Source organism: Ascaphus truei, chromosome 7, assembly GCF_040206685.1.
Source record: "Ascaphus truei isolate aAscTru1 chromosome 7, aAscTru1.hap1, whole genome shotgun sequence".
In the NCBI taxonomy this organism is placed as follows: domain Eukaryota; kingdom Metazoa; phylum Chordata; class Amphibia; order Anura; family Ascaphidae; genus Ascaphus; species Ascaphus truei.
In genome coordinates this window covers 60646648-60664666 of record NC_134489.1, presented here as the reverse complement: position 1 = coordinate 60664666, position 18019 = coordinate 60646648, and the positions used below count along the sequence as shown (strand labels likewise).

Sequence of the window (18019 nt, the reverse complement as noted above, 5' to 3'; positions counted from 1 at the left end):
CTGTGCGTCACTTTCTTGTATTTGTGTAAATAAATCTGCCAGGTCTGGGGTGGCGTAAACTTCTGTGTCTAACAATTTGCGTCAAATGTAGGGCTGCACTTATAGTGCCAGTGACGGCACCGTCGCGGCAAAACAAATGCATTGTCGCCGTCACGTGCGCTTATAGTGCACGTGACGGCGACAGTGCTACCAGAAATCTGGTAGTCACTGTTATTTGATTTTCTCGGCGACGGTCTCCCCTTGCAGAAAATACAGAGCTTCTCCGTGCCTCTGCCCTCCCCTTTTATGACATCGCTGGCCTTGCAGCCAGCGACGTCGCCCAAAACCCAAGTACAACTTTTGCAAATGACGACAGTTACGGGTGAGGTCATCGGTCACGTCGCCGGCACTATAAGCGCGGCCTAAGAAACACTTTCTTACATTTGTCGCAGACGTAAGCAGTAACCGGAGCAATGCGTCACAACAAACTTCTAGTCACACGTTTTCATACATCTCTCCCAAAATATCTCCCCTGCTCCAAATAATAATAGAACCTTTGGGACTTTTTATTTTAGTTTGAGTATTAGTAGTATTGAGTAGATTGAGACATTATTACAACGTTACATAAAAATAGACGCTTTTAGGGAGGAGCACGTGGCGCGAGCTCAAGATGGTGGCCTGATCATGAGGCTCCAATGATCCTGGGTAGGAACTTCCGCACCAGGCACTAAAAAGTCGCACTTTTTCCGAGGGCACGATGCGTGAGAGCAGAGAGACCCCTGTCGGAGTTACATTCTGAAGCTGATCCAGAGAAAAGGTCCCTGCTCTTCACTAAAGGAAATATTGAAGACCTGCTGATAAGCATCAAGCGGACAATCCAGTCAGAGATTTAACAGAATTGAAGCAAGAAGTAACAGGACTATGTGAATGCACAGACTGTGGAGGGGAATGTAGATGGCATCATAAAGGCCCCAAATGATCTGGAAAAAGAAGTGGGTGACTTACACTTACACTATAAGGCTGCGACCCCAGTCCCTTCTACAGCGCATGCCTCGACGTGCGCTGTGCGTACAAGCACTGCCCCCCAATCAAACCGGGCCCAGCAAGTACCTTCACACTGAACGTGCAGCCGCGCTTTACTGCAAGTTTTTGCAAATACAAAAAAAATTGTACTTGCGACAGAGGCGTGGCCACGCCCCCCCCCCCGACGGTTCAGCCAATGAGGGTGAACCAGCCGTGGGAGGCCATGGCCACGCCCCTGCAAACCCCCCGCCACGCCTCCTCCCGTCGCAATCTCTGCCTCTATCCGCAGATCGCGGTTAAGCGCTGTGCAATCGCCGCCTCCCTGCTGGGCACGCATGCAACAGTGCTGACTGGGACCGCAGCCTAACACACTAGCTGAGGCCTACGAAGATCTAGAGCAGGGGTGCGCAAACTTCCTGCGCTGCGCCCCCCTTGCCTGCTCCCCCCTTGTGTCGTGCCACCTGCAACGTCAAATGACGCCTCGTGATCATGTGACATCACGTGACCCACAGCCTCATTTGATGCTGCGTCTCCATGTCAACGGGCATCAAATGACACCGCGGGTCATAAGACGTCACATTGCCCCACTGCGTCATTTGACGCTGCGTTGTCATGGAGACGAGTGGACACGGAAGCCGGGTAAGTGAGCCGCGCACCGCTGATCTAGAGAGCCGTACCAGACAGAACAATCTGAGGTACAGAAACATCCCCAAAAGTGTCCTACCAGAAACTGACAGATTTTGCCAGTAGGCTACTCAAAACACTTCTTCCAGACCAACCTAATGGCAAGTTGCTTATGGACAGAATCCACAAGGCTTTGGGGCCAAGACACAGGGGCCCCAACAAAATGAGGGATGTGATTGCAAGATTACACTATTATACCATGGTGGAGGCTATTCTCTCTATAACTCGGTCCAAGTCCCATAAAGACTTTGAGGGAACCAGCTACAAATTGTCAATGATTTAGCACCCACAACTGTAGCAAAAATAGAGGATTTGAAACACATCACTAAAATCCTGAGAGAGAATCCAGATAAAATATCTCTGGGGTTTCCCCATTAAATTGGTGCTCTGGAAAGATGATTCGGTAACAATAGTGCAGAATCCAAAAGAAGATCGGGCAATTGAAGATCTGGGATTGAAACCTCGTTTTAATCCTTCTCCTCCCCAAGAATAAGATTCCACTATACCCAAGCAACTCATGTATCACAAAATGTTATTACAATTGTTGTTGCTGCAGATATGTAGAAATTTGCTTGACAAAATTACAGGCTTAAATAACCAGAGAAAACAGAAAATAGCATTACAAGATTTTTATAGAAATACATTTGACATTGTGTTTTTACAGGAAATGCACTTCAGAAGCCGACATCAGCCCATGTTGTATGATAGGGTTCTTCTCATCTGTTTTCTGTGCATCAGCACCTATCAAAAAAATGGGGGGTAGAGATTATGATCCATAAGTCTGTACCATTTTCACTTGATGAAAGTAAGTCTGACAGGGATGTTTGTTACCTGTTACTCAAGGGAAAATTGGGCTCTACACTGGTCATTTCAGCCACTGTGTACGCGCCTAATGATGGCAACCACAGTTTTTCCTGAAATTGATTCCCTTACTAGCGGAATTCTCAGAACGGAGAATAACCTTAGGTGAGGATTTCAACTTGGTATGTAATCCAAAACTAGATAAATCAGAGGCCCAACAAAAAATACAAAAGGAGTAACCTCCCGGTAGCCCAAATAATTTATTAGGGCATACGCAAGATCTGTCAACATGTGATATCTGAAGGCTTCCACATTCCAAAGATAGGTAGTACACTTTCTACTCAGCACCACATCTGAGCTCTTCCAGAATAGACTACTTTTTGATTTACTCCGCATTAGGACTAGAGGTCTCCTCTTCCTTTGTTAATCCGATCACTTGGTCAGACCATGCTTCTATTGAATGTACCCTCAAAAACCTTACACCCTCATTGGCTAGACCATTGTGGAAGTTAAATGACTCCCTACTTAGAGATTCTTCCACAGTGGAAGACTTAACACAACATTGAAGAGAGTTTTTTTTAATGAATGAAACAACAGGTATGCCCTTGACCATGGGAAGCCCAAAAAGGTTGCACGAGGGGTAAGATAATTGATGGGTAAGATAATTGCTTTGTTCCCTTTTTTTTTTTTTTTTTAAAGACAAAAAGAAACGTTGGTCTCTAATTGAACTGAAAATCTACAAAAAGCAGAATCTTTACACAAGGCTAACACATCTAAGAAAAATTATCCAAATGTGCTCAAAATTCAGAGATGACCTTAAGATTCTCCAAATTGATCAAGCAGAAAGAACAATAAAATGGATAGAACAATTGTTTTACCAAAAAGGAAACAAGGCAGGCAGGCAGCAAGCACACAAACTTCAGAAAGTCATTTCATCTTCTTAAATAAAGTCTATTAGGTTGAAAAGTGGTTCAATTTCATATGATCCCATGCTGTTTGAAAATGAGTTTATAGATTTTTACTCCACAATACAATCTAAAAAACATCCACAAACAAAACAAGGCCACATTTTACAAGAGAATAGAGATATATTTAAATGCCTTATTGGCAGACAGGGCATTATTGAACAAAAAAGTCTCAATGAAGGAATTATTAGTTGTTATAAAAGTCCTCGAAACCTGCAAGACGTCGAGCCCGAACAACCTCTCAAATATGTATTACAAGACATTTAGAGCCCAACTTACCCCATTTCTACTTAGATTCGTTAACCCTTTTCTAAGTGGGAAGACCATCCCTCCTTCTATGTTAAAAGCACAGATGTCAGTAATACCTAAGCCAGGGATGGACCACAATTATTGCATTAATTATCGCCCCCATCTCATTAATCAATGTAGATAACGAAATATACAGTAAGATATGGTCTAGGACATTTCGCCGCTGCCACTTTGCTGTAGGCCTTCCAGCGCCGCAGTTTAGCTGCCGAGCGATTTCACCACTAAGGTAACCCCCTAACCTTACCCTAAAAACCCTTAACCGTAACTCCTTACCCTAACCCGTTAACCCCTAATCTTAACCCCAATGCTAACGCTAATCTTTACCTTAAAATCCTTAACTGCTTACCCTTCACTAAAACCCCTAACAACCCCTTACCCTAACTCCCTAACCTTACCCCTTACCATAAAAAGCTTAACCTTTATCCACTACCCTAACCCCCTAATCTTACCCCTTACAATAAAAAGTTTAACCCCTTACCCTAAAACCCCTCAAATGAATGCCTAATGCTAACACTAATCACTTACCTTAGGAGCGAAATCGCCGCGGCTGGCTTTCCTTGCTATGCAGAGCAATGAGTTAGAGGACAGACAGGGGTTATAAAGGAGGGAACACCAATGGGAGAGAGAGGAGGAGCAGAAGGTGAAGTGAGAGGCAGCAGGGATAAGTGAGAAAGAGAGGAGGAGGAGACAGGTGAGTCAGAAAGGGAGATAGCCTGTACAGCATGAGAGGAGGAGCCAGGGGTCTGGGAAGGCCTACAAGAGGAGCGTGTGCGCGCGAACTCTGGAAGGTTAGAGTGCGCGCGCACAGGCTGTGACAAGAGGCGCGCGGAGGGGCACCTGCCAAGGGCGGGAGGAGAACCGGAGGAGAGTCTGCAGGAGGTAAGGGGACCGGAGCGGGAGCAGAGGGAGACCGTGAGTGGGGAGTGCTGTAGAGGGGAACGGGAGACTGAGAAGATGCACGTGCCCTGCGGGGAACGCGCGCAGACGCTGGGATAGCGTCAGGGGCTGCCGCAGAGGGACGGATGTGGGAGGAGGATGGAAGAACAGAACAGGGAGGCAAGGAAGGGACATGAGAGGCAGGAGGGAGCGCAGCGCCAGGGACACATGGAGGCGAAGGAATCCCCTGAACCGTCACACACGGCTACCCACCCTTCTTTGCTTGTATGCTGAAGAAAGACTTAGAAGAATGAAATAGGTACTGTATTTCATAGTTCAGGAGAATAACATCAGTAAAGATGAAGACCCTAACAAATTTTTATACATTTTTCATACCCTCCCAATCCGCATTCCACCAAGAGCATAAGAAGATATGCAGAAAAAAGCTTTAGGTTTATCTGGGGTCACAAACAATCAAGTGTTAAAAACAGTATACTTACCTCATCTAAGGCTGAACTCAGACAGCCTGCTATTCTACCGCGCGTCCGCTCCTCTCTGCTGGGCGATGTGTGCTCATCCCCAGCAAGCGACAAAGAAGCCCAATGCTACATCCAATATGACAAAAATACTCAGTAAAATACTTATATATTCTCTTGAAAAAGGGTCATTTAGTTTAACCCTTTGGCCAAAGCATTGTAAGCCTGTGAGCCACGACAAGGCAGACCCAGTTCGCAGGTCCTAACACTACCAGATAAAATACTAATATACCTCTATTAGGATTACACTTCTCATTTACCTTTATTTGGAGGGAGAAAGACCAACATTGGATCTATATTCAGTAGAATGAAAAAGACCTGCTGACTTGGGAAGTGGGGAGGGGGGCGAGCTTTGAACCTGGGAAGGAGGAGCCACTAACCTCCAACAGCTGAGACAGCTGAAAATAAGTTAACAAACAACACACAGAACCCCACAAAGCTCATTTTAGGAACCCCTGAGCCCCCACAAAATATATATGTATATATGTGGATATAGATCCAGTGTTGGTCTTTCTCCCTCCTAATAGAGGTATATTAGTATTTTATCTGGTAGTGTAAGGACCTGCGAACTGGGTCTGCCTTGTCGTGGCTCGCAGGCTTACAATGCTTTGGCCAAAGGGTTAAACTAAATGACCCTTTTTCAAGAGAATATATAAGTATTTTACTGTGTATTTTTGTCATATTGGATGTAGCATTGGGCTTCTCTATCGCTTGTTGTATACATTTGCCATGCTCAGTAGCTCTCCTTTTTGACACTTATATACATACTAGCTTATATACGCGGCGTTGCCTGGGATGTAATGTTCCCGCTCCCCTCTCTCTCCCCCCTCCCCCTCTCTATTTCTCTCCCTTCCACCCCTCTCTACCCCTTCCCTCTCTCCCCTCCCCCCCCTCGCTCTCTTCCCCCTCTATCTGTCCCCTCGCCACTCTCCCCTCCCTCCCCTCTCCCTGTCCCCGCCTCTCTTCCCCCTCCCCCTCTCTCTCTGTCCCTTCCCCTCTCTCTGTCCCCCCCTCTCTCTCCCTCCTCTCCCCTCTATCCCCTCCCCTCTCTCTTCCCGTCTCCCCCTCTCTGTTTGTCCCCCGTTCATATCAATCCATTCTCCCCCACCCTTTACAGCTCCCCCCTTTACAGCTTCATGCAGTGTGTGTGTTTGTGTGTGTGTGCGTCAGACAAAGTGTGTGCGCGTCAGGCAGTGTGTGTGGGCACGTCAGGCAGTGTGTGTGGGCACGTGTCATTGAGTGTGTGTGTGCATGTCAGTCAGTGTGTGCACTTCAGTCAGTGAGTGTGTGCGTCAGCCAGTCAGTGTGTGCGTGTGTGCGCGTCAGTCAGTGTCTATGTGTGCGTCGTCAGTCAGTGTGTGTGTGCGCGTTAGTCAGTGTGTGTGTGTGTGTGTGCGCCAGTCAGTGTGAGTATGTGTGCGTGTCAGTCAGTGTGAGCGTGCCAGTCAGTGTGTGTGTGTGTGTGTGTATGTGTGCGTCGTCCAGTCAGTGTGTGTTTGCGCGTCAGTCAGTGTGTGTTTGCGCGTCAGTGAGTGTGTGTGCGTCAGTCAGTGTGTGTGTGCGGCAGTCAGTGTGTGTGTGCGGCAGTCAATGTGTGTGTGTGCGTCAGTCAGTCAGTGTGTGTGTGTCAGGTGTGTTAGGCAGTCAGTGTGTGTGTCAGGCAGTCAGTGTGTGTGTGTGGGGCAGTCAGTGTGTGTGTGGGGCAGTCAGTGTGTGTGTGGGGCAGTCAGTGTGTGTGTGGGGCAGTCAGTTTATGTGTGGAGGAAGGGGGACACGTGGAGGAAGGGGGACACGGGGAGGCTGTGTTTGTCCTGACTCTTCCCCCCCCACGCAGAGCTGCTGATTTGGGGGGGGGGGGGGGTGCTGCTACCCGGTCGCAGGTCCCCGGCATGGCCTCACCACTGGCTTCTTATTCCCCTCCCCCTCCCCGGCGCTCCCAGCGGAGAAGAGCCGAGTGGGCGGGCGGAAGTCGGCGGCGTGATGTCAGAGGTGGCGTCGGCATGAGTCCGGTGGCATGTCGGCGGGCGGGAGGCGGTGGTGAGAGCGGCGCAGGGGTGGTGAGTGCGGCGCAGGGGTGGTGAGTGCGGCGCAGGGGTGAGAGGTGGGAGGCGGCGGGTGCTGGCTTCTTGTTCCCCTCCCCCCCCCCGGTGCTCCCGGCGGAGAAGAGCCGAGTGGGCGGGTGGAAGGCGGCGGCGTGATGTGAGAGGCGGTGTCGGCGTGAGTGCGGTTAGTGCGGCGGGGTGGTGAGTGCGGCGCAGGGGTGAGAGGCGGCTGGTGAGTGCGGGTCGGTCCAGAGGCGCACGCGGTGTGAGTGTGGTGTGACTGTCACGGCCTGCGTAGGCGTGGCTGTGACGTCACCCCACCCCGCAGGCCAATGAGCTGTGGGACAGAAATACACACAAACATTTTTTCAGACTTATAGATATAAGATATATTTTGTGGGGGCTCAGGGATTCCTAAAATGAGCTTGCTGGGGTTCTGTGTGTTGTTTGTTAACTCATCCCGAGCAGACAGAATGATGCGATTGGAGGCGGGACTTAAAAAAAACAAACTGTGTGTGTGTTTGTGATTGGCTGCAAAGTACACGTGACGCGGCTGCCGCTTGAAATCACAACTTCAGTTGTCTTCTTCAAGTGCAGCGGCGTCAGCGCTGTACTTCGCCGCCGGGGGTCGTTTTCAGTTTGAAAACTCCCACCAAAGTGAAAGAGTGGCGAAAGTGCGACGCACACGTCACATCGCAGCCTGTCTGAACTCAGCCTATGATGGACATGGCTTGGCCCTCCCTTCCCCTAAGATATACTTTACGGCAGCATAGCTGAGCCACCTACTGGCTTGGCACAGGCCCCCTAAAACAACAAGATGGGTGGAGATTGAATCTTTAGAAATCCCTAATTAATAATTGAATTCCCTTTTCTGGATCCCTAGGGGCAAAAGGCCCAAAGAAGTCTACAAACACCTGGTAATTGCACTAACGCTAGTAGTTTGGGACTCGTGGGAAAAAATTAAGAACCTTACAGGTTTCCCTTCATTGATGACCCCTCTATGGAGGAACGCAGAATTCTCTCCAGGTCTTCAACTATAGCATCTTAAGAGTCGAGACCTAGTATCACTAGGTAGACTTAAATCCTTTGAAGAAATTCAAGAAAAATATAACATCTCCCGGAAGGAAGTCTTTCGATAGAATCAGGTGAAACATTTTATACTCTCTAAGTGTTTAGACCTCTCAAATACAAACAACTTACTGTCTTCAACAGACTTTGTACTCTAAACACCAGATAGGGCTGATCTCGGCTTCTTGCTCCATCCTCAACTCTAAAGATAAACGAAAAACAAAAATATATGACTTTATGGGAAAGAGGTGTGGGGACGGAAATTTGAACAGATGATTGGGAGGACATTCTTAACGCTGCATCAAGTTCCTCAATTTGTACAATAGTTCAAAAGAACAGGTACACAAGATACTGATGCGGTGGTATCTGACCCCAAATAGATTGACTCACATTCATAAGGAGCCAGCGCTCAGTGTTGGAGAAATTGTGGATCAAGAGGCACATACGGTAACTCCAAATTATGTGGGCCTGTCCTAAAATAATTATTTTGTCCCAAATTAGACAGGTTATGGAAGTGGTGATTCCAGCAGACCCAATGATGCCGGTCTTCGTCAGGTCTATTCCAGATGTCTCCTACAAATTAACCAAGCTTTTATCACATTTATTAACAGCAACTAAATGCACAATTACTCTCCATATCACCGACCAGCCTTAAAACTCACCTCTCAAAAGAAGCATCCCAATAGCCTAGACTCATGGCTACTGTGACACACCCACAATCATTCCTACTAACCATTGTGACCAAGCACTGCCATCTACTGCACTTATTCCCTCACCTGCTGTCTCTGTAAGGCCGAGTCCATAGAAGGACAGGCCGCGCTGAGCCCCTGCATCCTCAATGAGGATGCCTTGAGAGAGGGCCCACAGGCGTGCGGGGGCGCTGGATTTTTCAGCCGACAGCCAAGCTGTTTTTCAGCGCGCTGTCGGCTGAAAACATCCAATCAGCGCGGAGCAGCGTCAACGTCACGGCGCTGTGACGTCAGCGCCGTGACGTTGACGTCGGTGCGTCGCGGGCGATTGGCCCAGCGACGTCACTACCCCGCCTCCCTCAGTCTCCCCCAGCCTCCGATCTCGCCCGCTGGCTCGCCTGCATGGGCATTAAATCGCGCAGATTTCAGCAGGCGAGCCTCAGCGTCAGCGCGGCTCGGAACTTCTCACCTCTCTATGGCCCCAGCCTAAGTCTTCCAACATACCACTTAGATTGTAACCTCTCCGGGGCAGGGATTTCCTTTCCTATTGTCTCACTTTGCTGCGCTTACTGTATTATTATAATTCCCTGTACTGCGTTGTCTTTGTAAGGCGCTGAGTACACTGTCGGCGCTATATAAATAAACATATTCATACACACATTGGAAACAGGGTGATCCTCCCCTCTCAGAACTTTTACTGATAGAGTGATACATGTTTTGGAAATGGAGAAACTTACCGCAATATTGAATAATTCCACAAGTCAGTTAATCAGCGTCTGGCTCCCGTGGGTAACTGCTATTCCGGAAGATTTTCCCTCCAGAGAGATGTTAACTATGTAGTTATGTGAAAATGGATTATTACAGTATCACATCAAAGGAAAATAGTAGGGACAGGTTGCACCTACTTGGTGGGGTTACAGTGGCGGAGGCTACTTCGGGCCCTGGGTTATGCAATCTGTGTGTGAAATAAATATTGTGTTAATGATTCACTGCTCTTTTTGTTTTTTAACCAATGTTAATATTAGAGACTGATGTTTAAGTTTGATATGTTTACTGTGTGCCTGTTCTTACTACCTTGCAAACATTTCCCCCCTCTTCTCCCCCCCATCTCTTCTCCCTTCCCCCCCTACTTCTTTTATTTTTTTTATACCCTCTCACTCCATTAAACATGGAAAATAGACGCCCTTTTCTGCAAGACAAATACAAAGGTATGATGTGTAATTATAGCTTTAAACTACATTATCACTATGTGGCTTCACACTTTCCAGTGTGTTGGTTGCTAATTAAAATGTAAACTCCCTTTTTTTTATTTTTACATTGGGAGTATTTATCACACCTGCTTCTGTCAACATCACAGCTTGTAAATTAATTGGCTGCTAAACATCTAAGGCCGTTATCCTGTAAACGGTGATTGTGCCGATCCGGCGCTATCACATGGAAGGCCCTATTGAAGTCAATGTGTTAGCACCAGTTCGGCAGTATCAGGGTTTACAGGTTAAGGAATTTATTGTATATATGTCGAAGCAGCTGTTTTCGGACAAAGAACCCCCATACATGCCAATGGAGATTGCCGCCCAAAACCATGGCGACTGGCCGCATCGCATGTATAGAATTACCCCCTAACTGGCCTTGCGCTGCTTTTATTACATACCACACATAGTACACTCACATTTGTTTTATTTAAGACTAGCTGATATACCCGGCGTTGCCCGTGAGTTAAATTTCTTGCTACCTCCTCTCCCCCTATTTCTGTGCTCCCCCTCTTTCTCCGTCGTCCCCCCCCCCCCCAGAGGGAGGGACAGTGGACAGGAGGGGGGGGACAGTGGACAGGAGGGGGGGTGGGGACAGTGGACAGGAGGGGGGGTGGGGACAGTGGACAGGAGGGGGGGTGGGGACAGTGGACAGGAGGGGGGGTTGGGGACAGTGGACAGGAGGGGGGGGTACAATGGACAGGAGGGGGGGTGGGTACAGTGGACAGGAGGGGGGTGGGGACAGTGGACAGGAGGGGGGGTGGGGACAGTGGACAGGAGGGGGGGCACAGTGTCACACACACACACACACACACACACAGTATCAAACACACACAAAGTGTCACACACACACACACAAACAGTGAGAGACACACACACACACACAAATAGTGACACACACACACACAAACAGTGACACACACACAGAGGTCTCAGTCCCGTGCAGCGCTCAGCGGTGGCTTTCTCGGGTGCAGCCCCCCCCCCCCCGCAGTCCCCGCCCCCCCCCCCCCCACAGTTCCTTGCGGCGCCTTTTTCGGACGCAGGCCCCAACCCCCCGCAGTCCCGTGCGACGCCTTTCTCGGGAGCAGGCCCCGCCCCCCCGCCCCCGCAGTCCCATGCGGCGCCTTTCTCAAGCGCAGGCCCCGCCCCCCCCCCGCAGTCCTGTGCGGCGCCGTAAGTGTTAAAGCTGTAGATGTATTGAACGTGAAGGCAATCATGAAGGCCCAATGCGAATATAAGCCATAGGCTGGCGGCCATTTTATAATGTGAATGTAAATTAACACTGCGTAGGTGAACGTGGCTAGACGGGCGGCCATTTTGTAATGCCAATTCAGAGTGCGAAGGGGGAAAGGCAGTTGAATGCGGACATTTTGTGTAATGGTGTTTTACATTGTGAATGTGATTATGGATTTTTGGTGTGGAGGTCGCGGCTACAGGGGATGTGGTGCGGCCGTGTGTGGCACAGGGAGTGTCGGCCGGGTGCAGGCTATGGCTGGCGCGGTAACAGTAAATTGTGCGCGGCTTCAGGGAGGCTACAGGGAGTGTTGTGCGGCCGTGTGTGGCACAGGGTGCAGGCTATGGCGTGCAAGGCTACAGTAAAATGTGCGCGGCTACAGGGAGTGTGGTGTGTGCGCGGCTACCGGGAGTGTCGGGCAGGCGTGTGTGCAGGGAGTGTCGGGCAGGCGTGTGTGCATTGAGTGTCGGGCAGGCGAGTGTGCGGTCCGTGCGGGCGTGTGTGCGGTCCGTGCGGTCCGTGCGGGCGTGTGTGCGGAGCTGAAGGCGTTTTTATTAGGTGGCGTATTTTCCGTATTTATTAGGTGAAGAAGGCGTTTTTTCCGTTTTTATTGGTCTCAGTTGTGAGTGTGTGTACACGGGAGTGAACGGGGGTGACAGTGAGTGTGTGTGGAGCATGGTCTCAGGTGTGAGTGTGTGTGAAGCATGGTCTCAGGTGTGAGTGTGTGTGTGTACACAGGGGTGACAGTGAGTGTGTGTGGATATAGGGGTGACAGTGTGAGATGGATGAAAGTTACCTTGGACTCCGCAGGGGTTCTCTGGGGGTATGGTATGTCAGTGTCAGTGTGTGACAGTCAAGTAGGTGTGTGTCAGTGATGTCACTGTACCTTTTGGCCAATGAGAGTCGTGTGGGGGCGGACACAGGGACCAATGTCTGTGTGTGTTTATGTGTGTGTCACAGTGGAGCTTACCTCTTGGCCAATGAGAGTCGCAGGTGGGCGGGCAGACCCACGGACGAATCTGATTGGCCACATCTACAACCCCACAAACTTCACATTTATATATTAAGATGCAGTAATTTACCAGGAAAGATACTTTATGATATATACTAATTAAGGAACAAGGGGGTAAAATAATTTGCCCCAAGATCACGAGTACAAGTCACCATGACAGACATTGCTTTGTTTTTTGGCCCTGTTTTGCAGCTGAGCGTTGCTTAGGGCAAATCTTGCAAGCTTTATTTATTGATGACACACGAATTCTGGCCCATAGCGATGTTAACAGCCAACAACACATCAGCAGTGGTTGGAGTCCCATAAAAAAAGTAACGGTCCTCTGCTGGGTATCAAGAAACCTCAATTTGTTAAACACCAGAATTAAACTCGTTAACCTAATGTGTAAAATGTGTACGTAATATTTATTCTCTTAAAATAGAAAGGGAACAGAGTTTTATTGGAATAAATCTAATTCTTTATAATGATAGTGACAAGGTTGCTTTTAATGCTTTGTATCTAAAAACAAAAACAAAATACACTACATTTTATTCAAAGTTAAAAAGAAAAGAAGTTTGTAAAAACAAAAAACAAAAGCAGTGTTGCTCTGGGTTTGTTAAAAATAATATTGGTACTCAGGCTCCCTTAGTACCATGACACTTTGACCTTTGCTTATCAACACTATGGACCTACTATGGATCCAGGCCAACATGCCGTGAGATATGCCGTGTGACAGGCCCTGTTTGCAGATGTTTAGTCACTAGAAAGGACGCCAGAATTCTTCACTCAGTCAGTGGCGTAAATAATGAGAATAAAATCCCTTTCACCTTCTGGTTGGGTGACCAAGTGGCAGTAATAATGCAGCTGTGTTTTGAAATGGAAAATCACTGACACGTCGGTGATCTGCGCTGCCATTACGTGCTAATCTCCACATGCATTTTTCAATACCTTTTTAGGTTTGGTGTGTTCCCCCTGCTGTTTTTTTCTGCTTGTACCAGTATGGGAAGCAGTGGATCCTGTGTTATTTTCTGCCCCAGGAACCCTTGGTTCCCAAAATATTTAATGGTGAAGTTACTGGGATTACTTCCTGGTTTCTCTAGGGGAGATTTAAATGGCCGCCCTTTAGGGAGCCACAATGGATGACGATGCAGCTTCCTATTGGCCTACGGGGACCTGCGAGATTTGCCGGCCATTCTGTTTCCCATGGACCGAGATTTAAAAACACTAACTTCAACAGCAAGTTCCTCGGAAACCTGGGGGGTCCCGGGAGCTGGAAATATTGTGGTGCACAGGATTGCTGCCTTAAGTAAAGACAACTGCATTGTTCACTTTATACAATATAATATATATGTTTTCTTATATAGCGCTGACATACTGTGCTGTACACAATTCAGTAGTTTGGTTAGTCACCCCTGTTTATGGAGTACACTGGTTGAAGCACACAAGGAGGTGAACATTCATTGATGGATCATCTCAACTTTGTTTCTTTACATAATTCAGGTGTGTGGTATATTTATGATATGAAAACCAAAAAATGGCCCTTTTTGAATACAGGCAGTCCTCGGTTATCCGACGCAATGCGTTACTCAAAATGACGTTGTAAAGCGAAACGTTGTAAAGCGAAACACGGTTTCCCATAGGAACGCTGTTTAAATGAAAGGTTCCGTTCCTGAAGGCATTTTTAACACTAAAATACACCAAATATTTTATGCAGGCAACAAGATATGCAGCACACACATAAATTATATAGTGTATATACTGTATTATATATATAATATAACATAACAAATAATATATTATATAGTATAATATAATATTATATAGTATAATATTATATCTATACGCTCTTACGACGCTTTGCAACGTTGTTTATGTGAATGTGTATATATATATACACACATACACAACGTTGCAAAGCGTTGTAAGAGCGTTGGATAAGCCATTTTGGCCTTGTAAAAATGAATATAGGTATGCACTGCACAGCGTTGGATAAGCCATTCGTTGTAAAGCGAAGCGTTGTAAAACGAGGACTGCCTGTATATTAGTTTTCCTAACCCTTTGGGTGCCCAAGGATTTAGCTACTATGTTGTGGGGTCTGTCCAGGGTCGGCTAGGAGTTTTGCAGGGCTCGGTATAGTAGGGTTTTGGCAGTGCCTCTTACCTTCTACAAAGCCGTGTCTCCTACTGCACAGCGTCATGATGTCGCGCGCCATGTGACTTCGGTTTATCATGGCAATATAGCGCCATAATAACGCAATGCCGCAGGAGGAGATGCCGCAGGAGGCAAGAGACACTTACAGAGGCCCCACGCGCTTTCCCAGCATTCAGTTTAATTGTTGTGGTGATGAGCGCGTGGCTTCTGTAACCGTGGGGCTTGTGGCAGTGGCATCAATGGAACCAGCATCAAGCCGGCCCTGGTTCTGTCACCCCACTGGATCCTTAATGTTGTAGATACATAATAATCTATTTTCTTAGTTATTGTCGGGGAGATTATGTTCGGAGTGCAGAACGCGATCTTACAGGAATAGGAACGGAAGTGGAAGATGCGGTCACGTGATCGCGAGTGCCGCTGCCCCACCCGCACTCAGACGGTCAAAGCAGCAAACTCATCAGAGGCCTCTATGAGTTTATTTCATATGATATTAGTATCTTGCACCCTGAGTAGGCCCTGCTTTTTTTTTTGTAATTTTTTCCAGTGTTAAAAATTACGAGTTTCCTCATCTCTAGCTCCTGAGGTTACCATGGTAACTGTTAAACTGCAGTGGGCTGTGGGGAGAGCCCCATTTTAACCCCCACCCCCTCCCCCGAATACTTATTATTTCAAATGTTTACATCTCCTGAATAAAGCATCAGATTTAAAAATATAAACAGCTGGAAAGGGCAAGAAGAGGTCTCTCAGTAAGAATGCACAAAAGCAGGCTGCTACTTTAAAAGCAGCAACTAGTGTGAGTTTGTACATACAGTAAAGCGGTAGATGTGCTCAGCATCACTTAGCTGCACTTCCCTTTCATTGCTGTGTGTGCTGCAGCCAAGTCTTTATCACCATCACAGTGGAGCGTTCTGAAGCCGATTCCGTTTCTTCTCCTCCCTTTCCGTGCCCATATTCTGCCACTATCCTTTCCAGTCCTCTCCGCACAAGAGCTAACGCAGTGATGAGCACGGCTGCCTGCCTCTCTTTCCATCTCTGTGTTTCTCTCTGCTTATCGCTCCTTGCTCCTCTCTCTCCCCTGCGTCCATCATGCAGAACATAAGAGAGGCTGCCTCAGAGGCCTTCTGTCGGCTGGGTGAGTCGCTCTTTTCCCAACCAAACAGAGCTGCCTGATGACACACAAGTGCAAGTTACCGTTCCCATTCTCGTAGCTTTGCAGCTATTTTCTCCCTTCCTCTCCCGGTCCCATTTCAATTGAGTGGGGAATATGGTTGTTAAAAGGGCTAGGGACAGGTAGGCATATCCATCATTATTATTTTTTTATTTAGGGGGGTGGCTTTAATTAACCCCTTCACTGCCAGCGGGGCCTGAAACGCATTTGTTAATGGCCTCTCCCACACAGAGAAGGGGTTAAAGGAGCGACCGTAAAAAGCTACCCGGAGCCAAAATGGTCCAGCAAATGAACGTCGCGGATAGTAACGGTATTTCGTAACGGGATCTTAGCCGCGGTGTAATCAAAATTCAAAGGGCTGTTCTGGACGGATTGCAGGTCATTGTCTGGATCATTAATTAGATGGTTAATTGTTTTCCTTGCGGTGGACCAAATTCCGCGTCACGTTGCCTGCTGCATACTTGTCGTGCAACACAACGTAATTGCGTCCAGCTCTGCCGTGCGGAATTATGTGATGCTTTGGTGCATTGAATAGTTGAATGTCCTTAAGGGGCCGGATAATAGCTGGCAAATTGAATTCATGTCTCTGGGGTTTCTTGGTGAATACAAGCAGGTGTATTCATCCATAACACGAGAGGTCCCTTCAGCATAACTTTAGGGTACTTTGCAACCGGCCTTTGTGCAGCAAGCATTGTTAGAACAAGAGAGGCCTTTGCTTTTCTCTTGTGTCCCTTCTGAGCTACTGGAGGGCGAGCTATTAACCCCTCTGGTGCCGGAAAGGACTGCAACCCAATGACTTGCAATCTGACGCTAAAGGGGTTGGACTTTACTGGCTGAAAAAAAACAACACCTGAATTATCAATGAGAAGAGAGATTCTTGTGTTGTTTTTGCACTAGTTACAATAATTACAATAATTACACTTTGATAAATAGCTTACACACAATCCTTGCAAACTCTGAACCCAACACCCACTATGTGTATATATATATATATATATATATAGATATATAGATATATATACATACATATATACACACATTGTAACGTTGCCTGAAGAAGAGATCAGTGTATCTCGAAAGCTCGCACAAATTAAAGCATTTAGTTAGTCACAGAACGGTATTGACTATTTGTTTTTGATTTTATATATATATATATATATATATATATACACATACATACATACATACATACATACATACATACATATCAAAGGGAGTGCTATTGGGTGTGACCAAATGTACTGTATACAACAAAAAGCCCCAATGCAACATTCAAATTCCAAAAAATTAGAATATTGACAGTTAGTGTAAGGACCTGCTATGTGGTTATGTTATGACGTGGCTGCAGGCTTAGACACACGGCCATGACGGGGGGGGGGGGGAGGGGCACCGCGGCTCAGGCATTCAGGTGGGTGGGGAGGCTTGTGTGTTCTCCTGCAAATAAACAAGCTGCAGTGCACAATGAGGCAGAGTATCACAGAGCCTCCAACACTTGGGATGTGTAAATATTGTTCCTTTGGTGTGTGAGATGGGTGATGCCTTCAAGTTGCAGGCTCGTCTGGAATACAAAGCTTACAAGTCAGGTTTCGTGTAGCAGCCAGAATACAAATGTTAATATCTTCTCTGTGCCGTCGCTGCCTTTGTAGGATTGAACCGTTCGTTACTTGCCTCCTTCTCTTCGGGACCCAAACAGCTGAGAACTTTGGGGAAGGATCCACCCCCTGACGTCGATCTCCCCTCTTCATTGGCTCCCTGGCGCACCATGTGACGCGTCGCCGCACAGGAACACAATTCAGTTGTATCCACTGCTGGCTGACACGTCACAGTATGCAGTGAGCCAGGAAGCGAGGAGGCACCAGGGACTCATAGGGAGGAAGTAAGGGGCTGGTGAGAGGCGCGGCCGCCGGCTGCAGCAAGGACCTAGCCTTATAATGCTTTGGCCAAATAGTTTAACTACAGTAAATGACCCTTACTTATGAGAAGACAAACAGATAAGTATTTAACTATATACTTTGTCATTTGGATGTTGCATTTGGGCTTTTTTCTTTTTCTTGTATACATTGATAAATAGCTCCATAAAGCCACACTAAGGACAGCGCCTTAGAAGTGCATTTCCACGTAAAGGTGCAACCCCACATAGTCGGCCAGTTGAATTTCTTACGGGCCTCTAAATGGGGAAGTGTTTGTCAATCAAGTGTTTTCTTTATCCTTATCCCACCCTGTCTTCAGAAAACCAATAAAGATGAGGGGAGG

General features: G+C 47.5%; 1 protein-coding gene and 1 long non-coding RNA gene across 6 annotated transcripts in view; one reads left to right on the top strand and one right to left on the bottom strand.

Moving 5' to 3' along the window:
* Nucleotides 1–2300: 2300 nt before the first annotated feature.
* On the bottom strand, nucleotides 2301–17547 carry LOC142499373 (uncharacterized). Of its 4 annotated transcripts, XR_012802654.1 has the most exons (6): nucleotides 17343–17547; nucleotides 9710–9927; nucleotides 8416–8485; nucleotides 5138–5242; nucleotides 3732–3817; nucleotides 2301–2427 (listed from the first exon to the last, which is right to left on the bottom strand). It is a non-coding gene; the product is annotated as an uncharacterized LOC142499373 (long non-coding RNA). The 4 variants fall into 4 exon arrangements; XR_012802655.1 differs by lacking the exon at nucleotides 3732–3817 and having other exon boundaries at nucleotides 17343–17533; XR_012802656.1 differs by lacking the exon at nucleotides 5138–5242 and having other exon boundaries at nucleotides 17343–17531.
* Nucleotides 7211–18019, top strand: part of CDK15 (cyclin dependent kinase 15) — a 98552-nt gene continuing 87743 nt past the window's right edge. Inside the window, exon 1 of one of the 2 annotated variants that reach the window (XM_075608618.1) lies at nucleotides 7211–7230. Coding sequence is in view for 1 of the 2 variants with exons in the window: in XM_075608617.1 (XP_075464732.1) it covers nucleotides 15685–15730 (46 nt within the window). In the remaining variant the exon portion in view is untranslated. Of the gene's footprint in view, nucleotides 7231–15453; nucleotides 15731–18019 lie in introns of those variants that run through there. The other variant, XM_075608617.1, reaches the window with a different exon arrangement.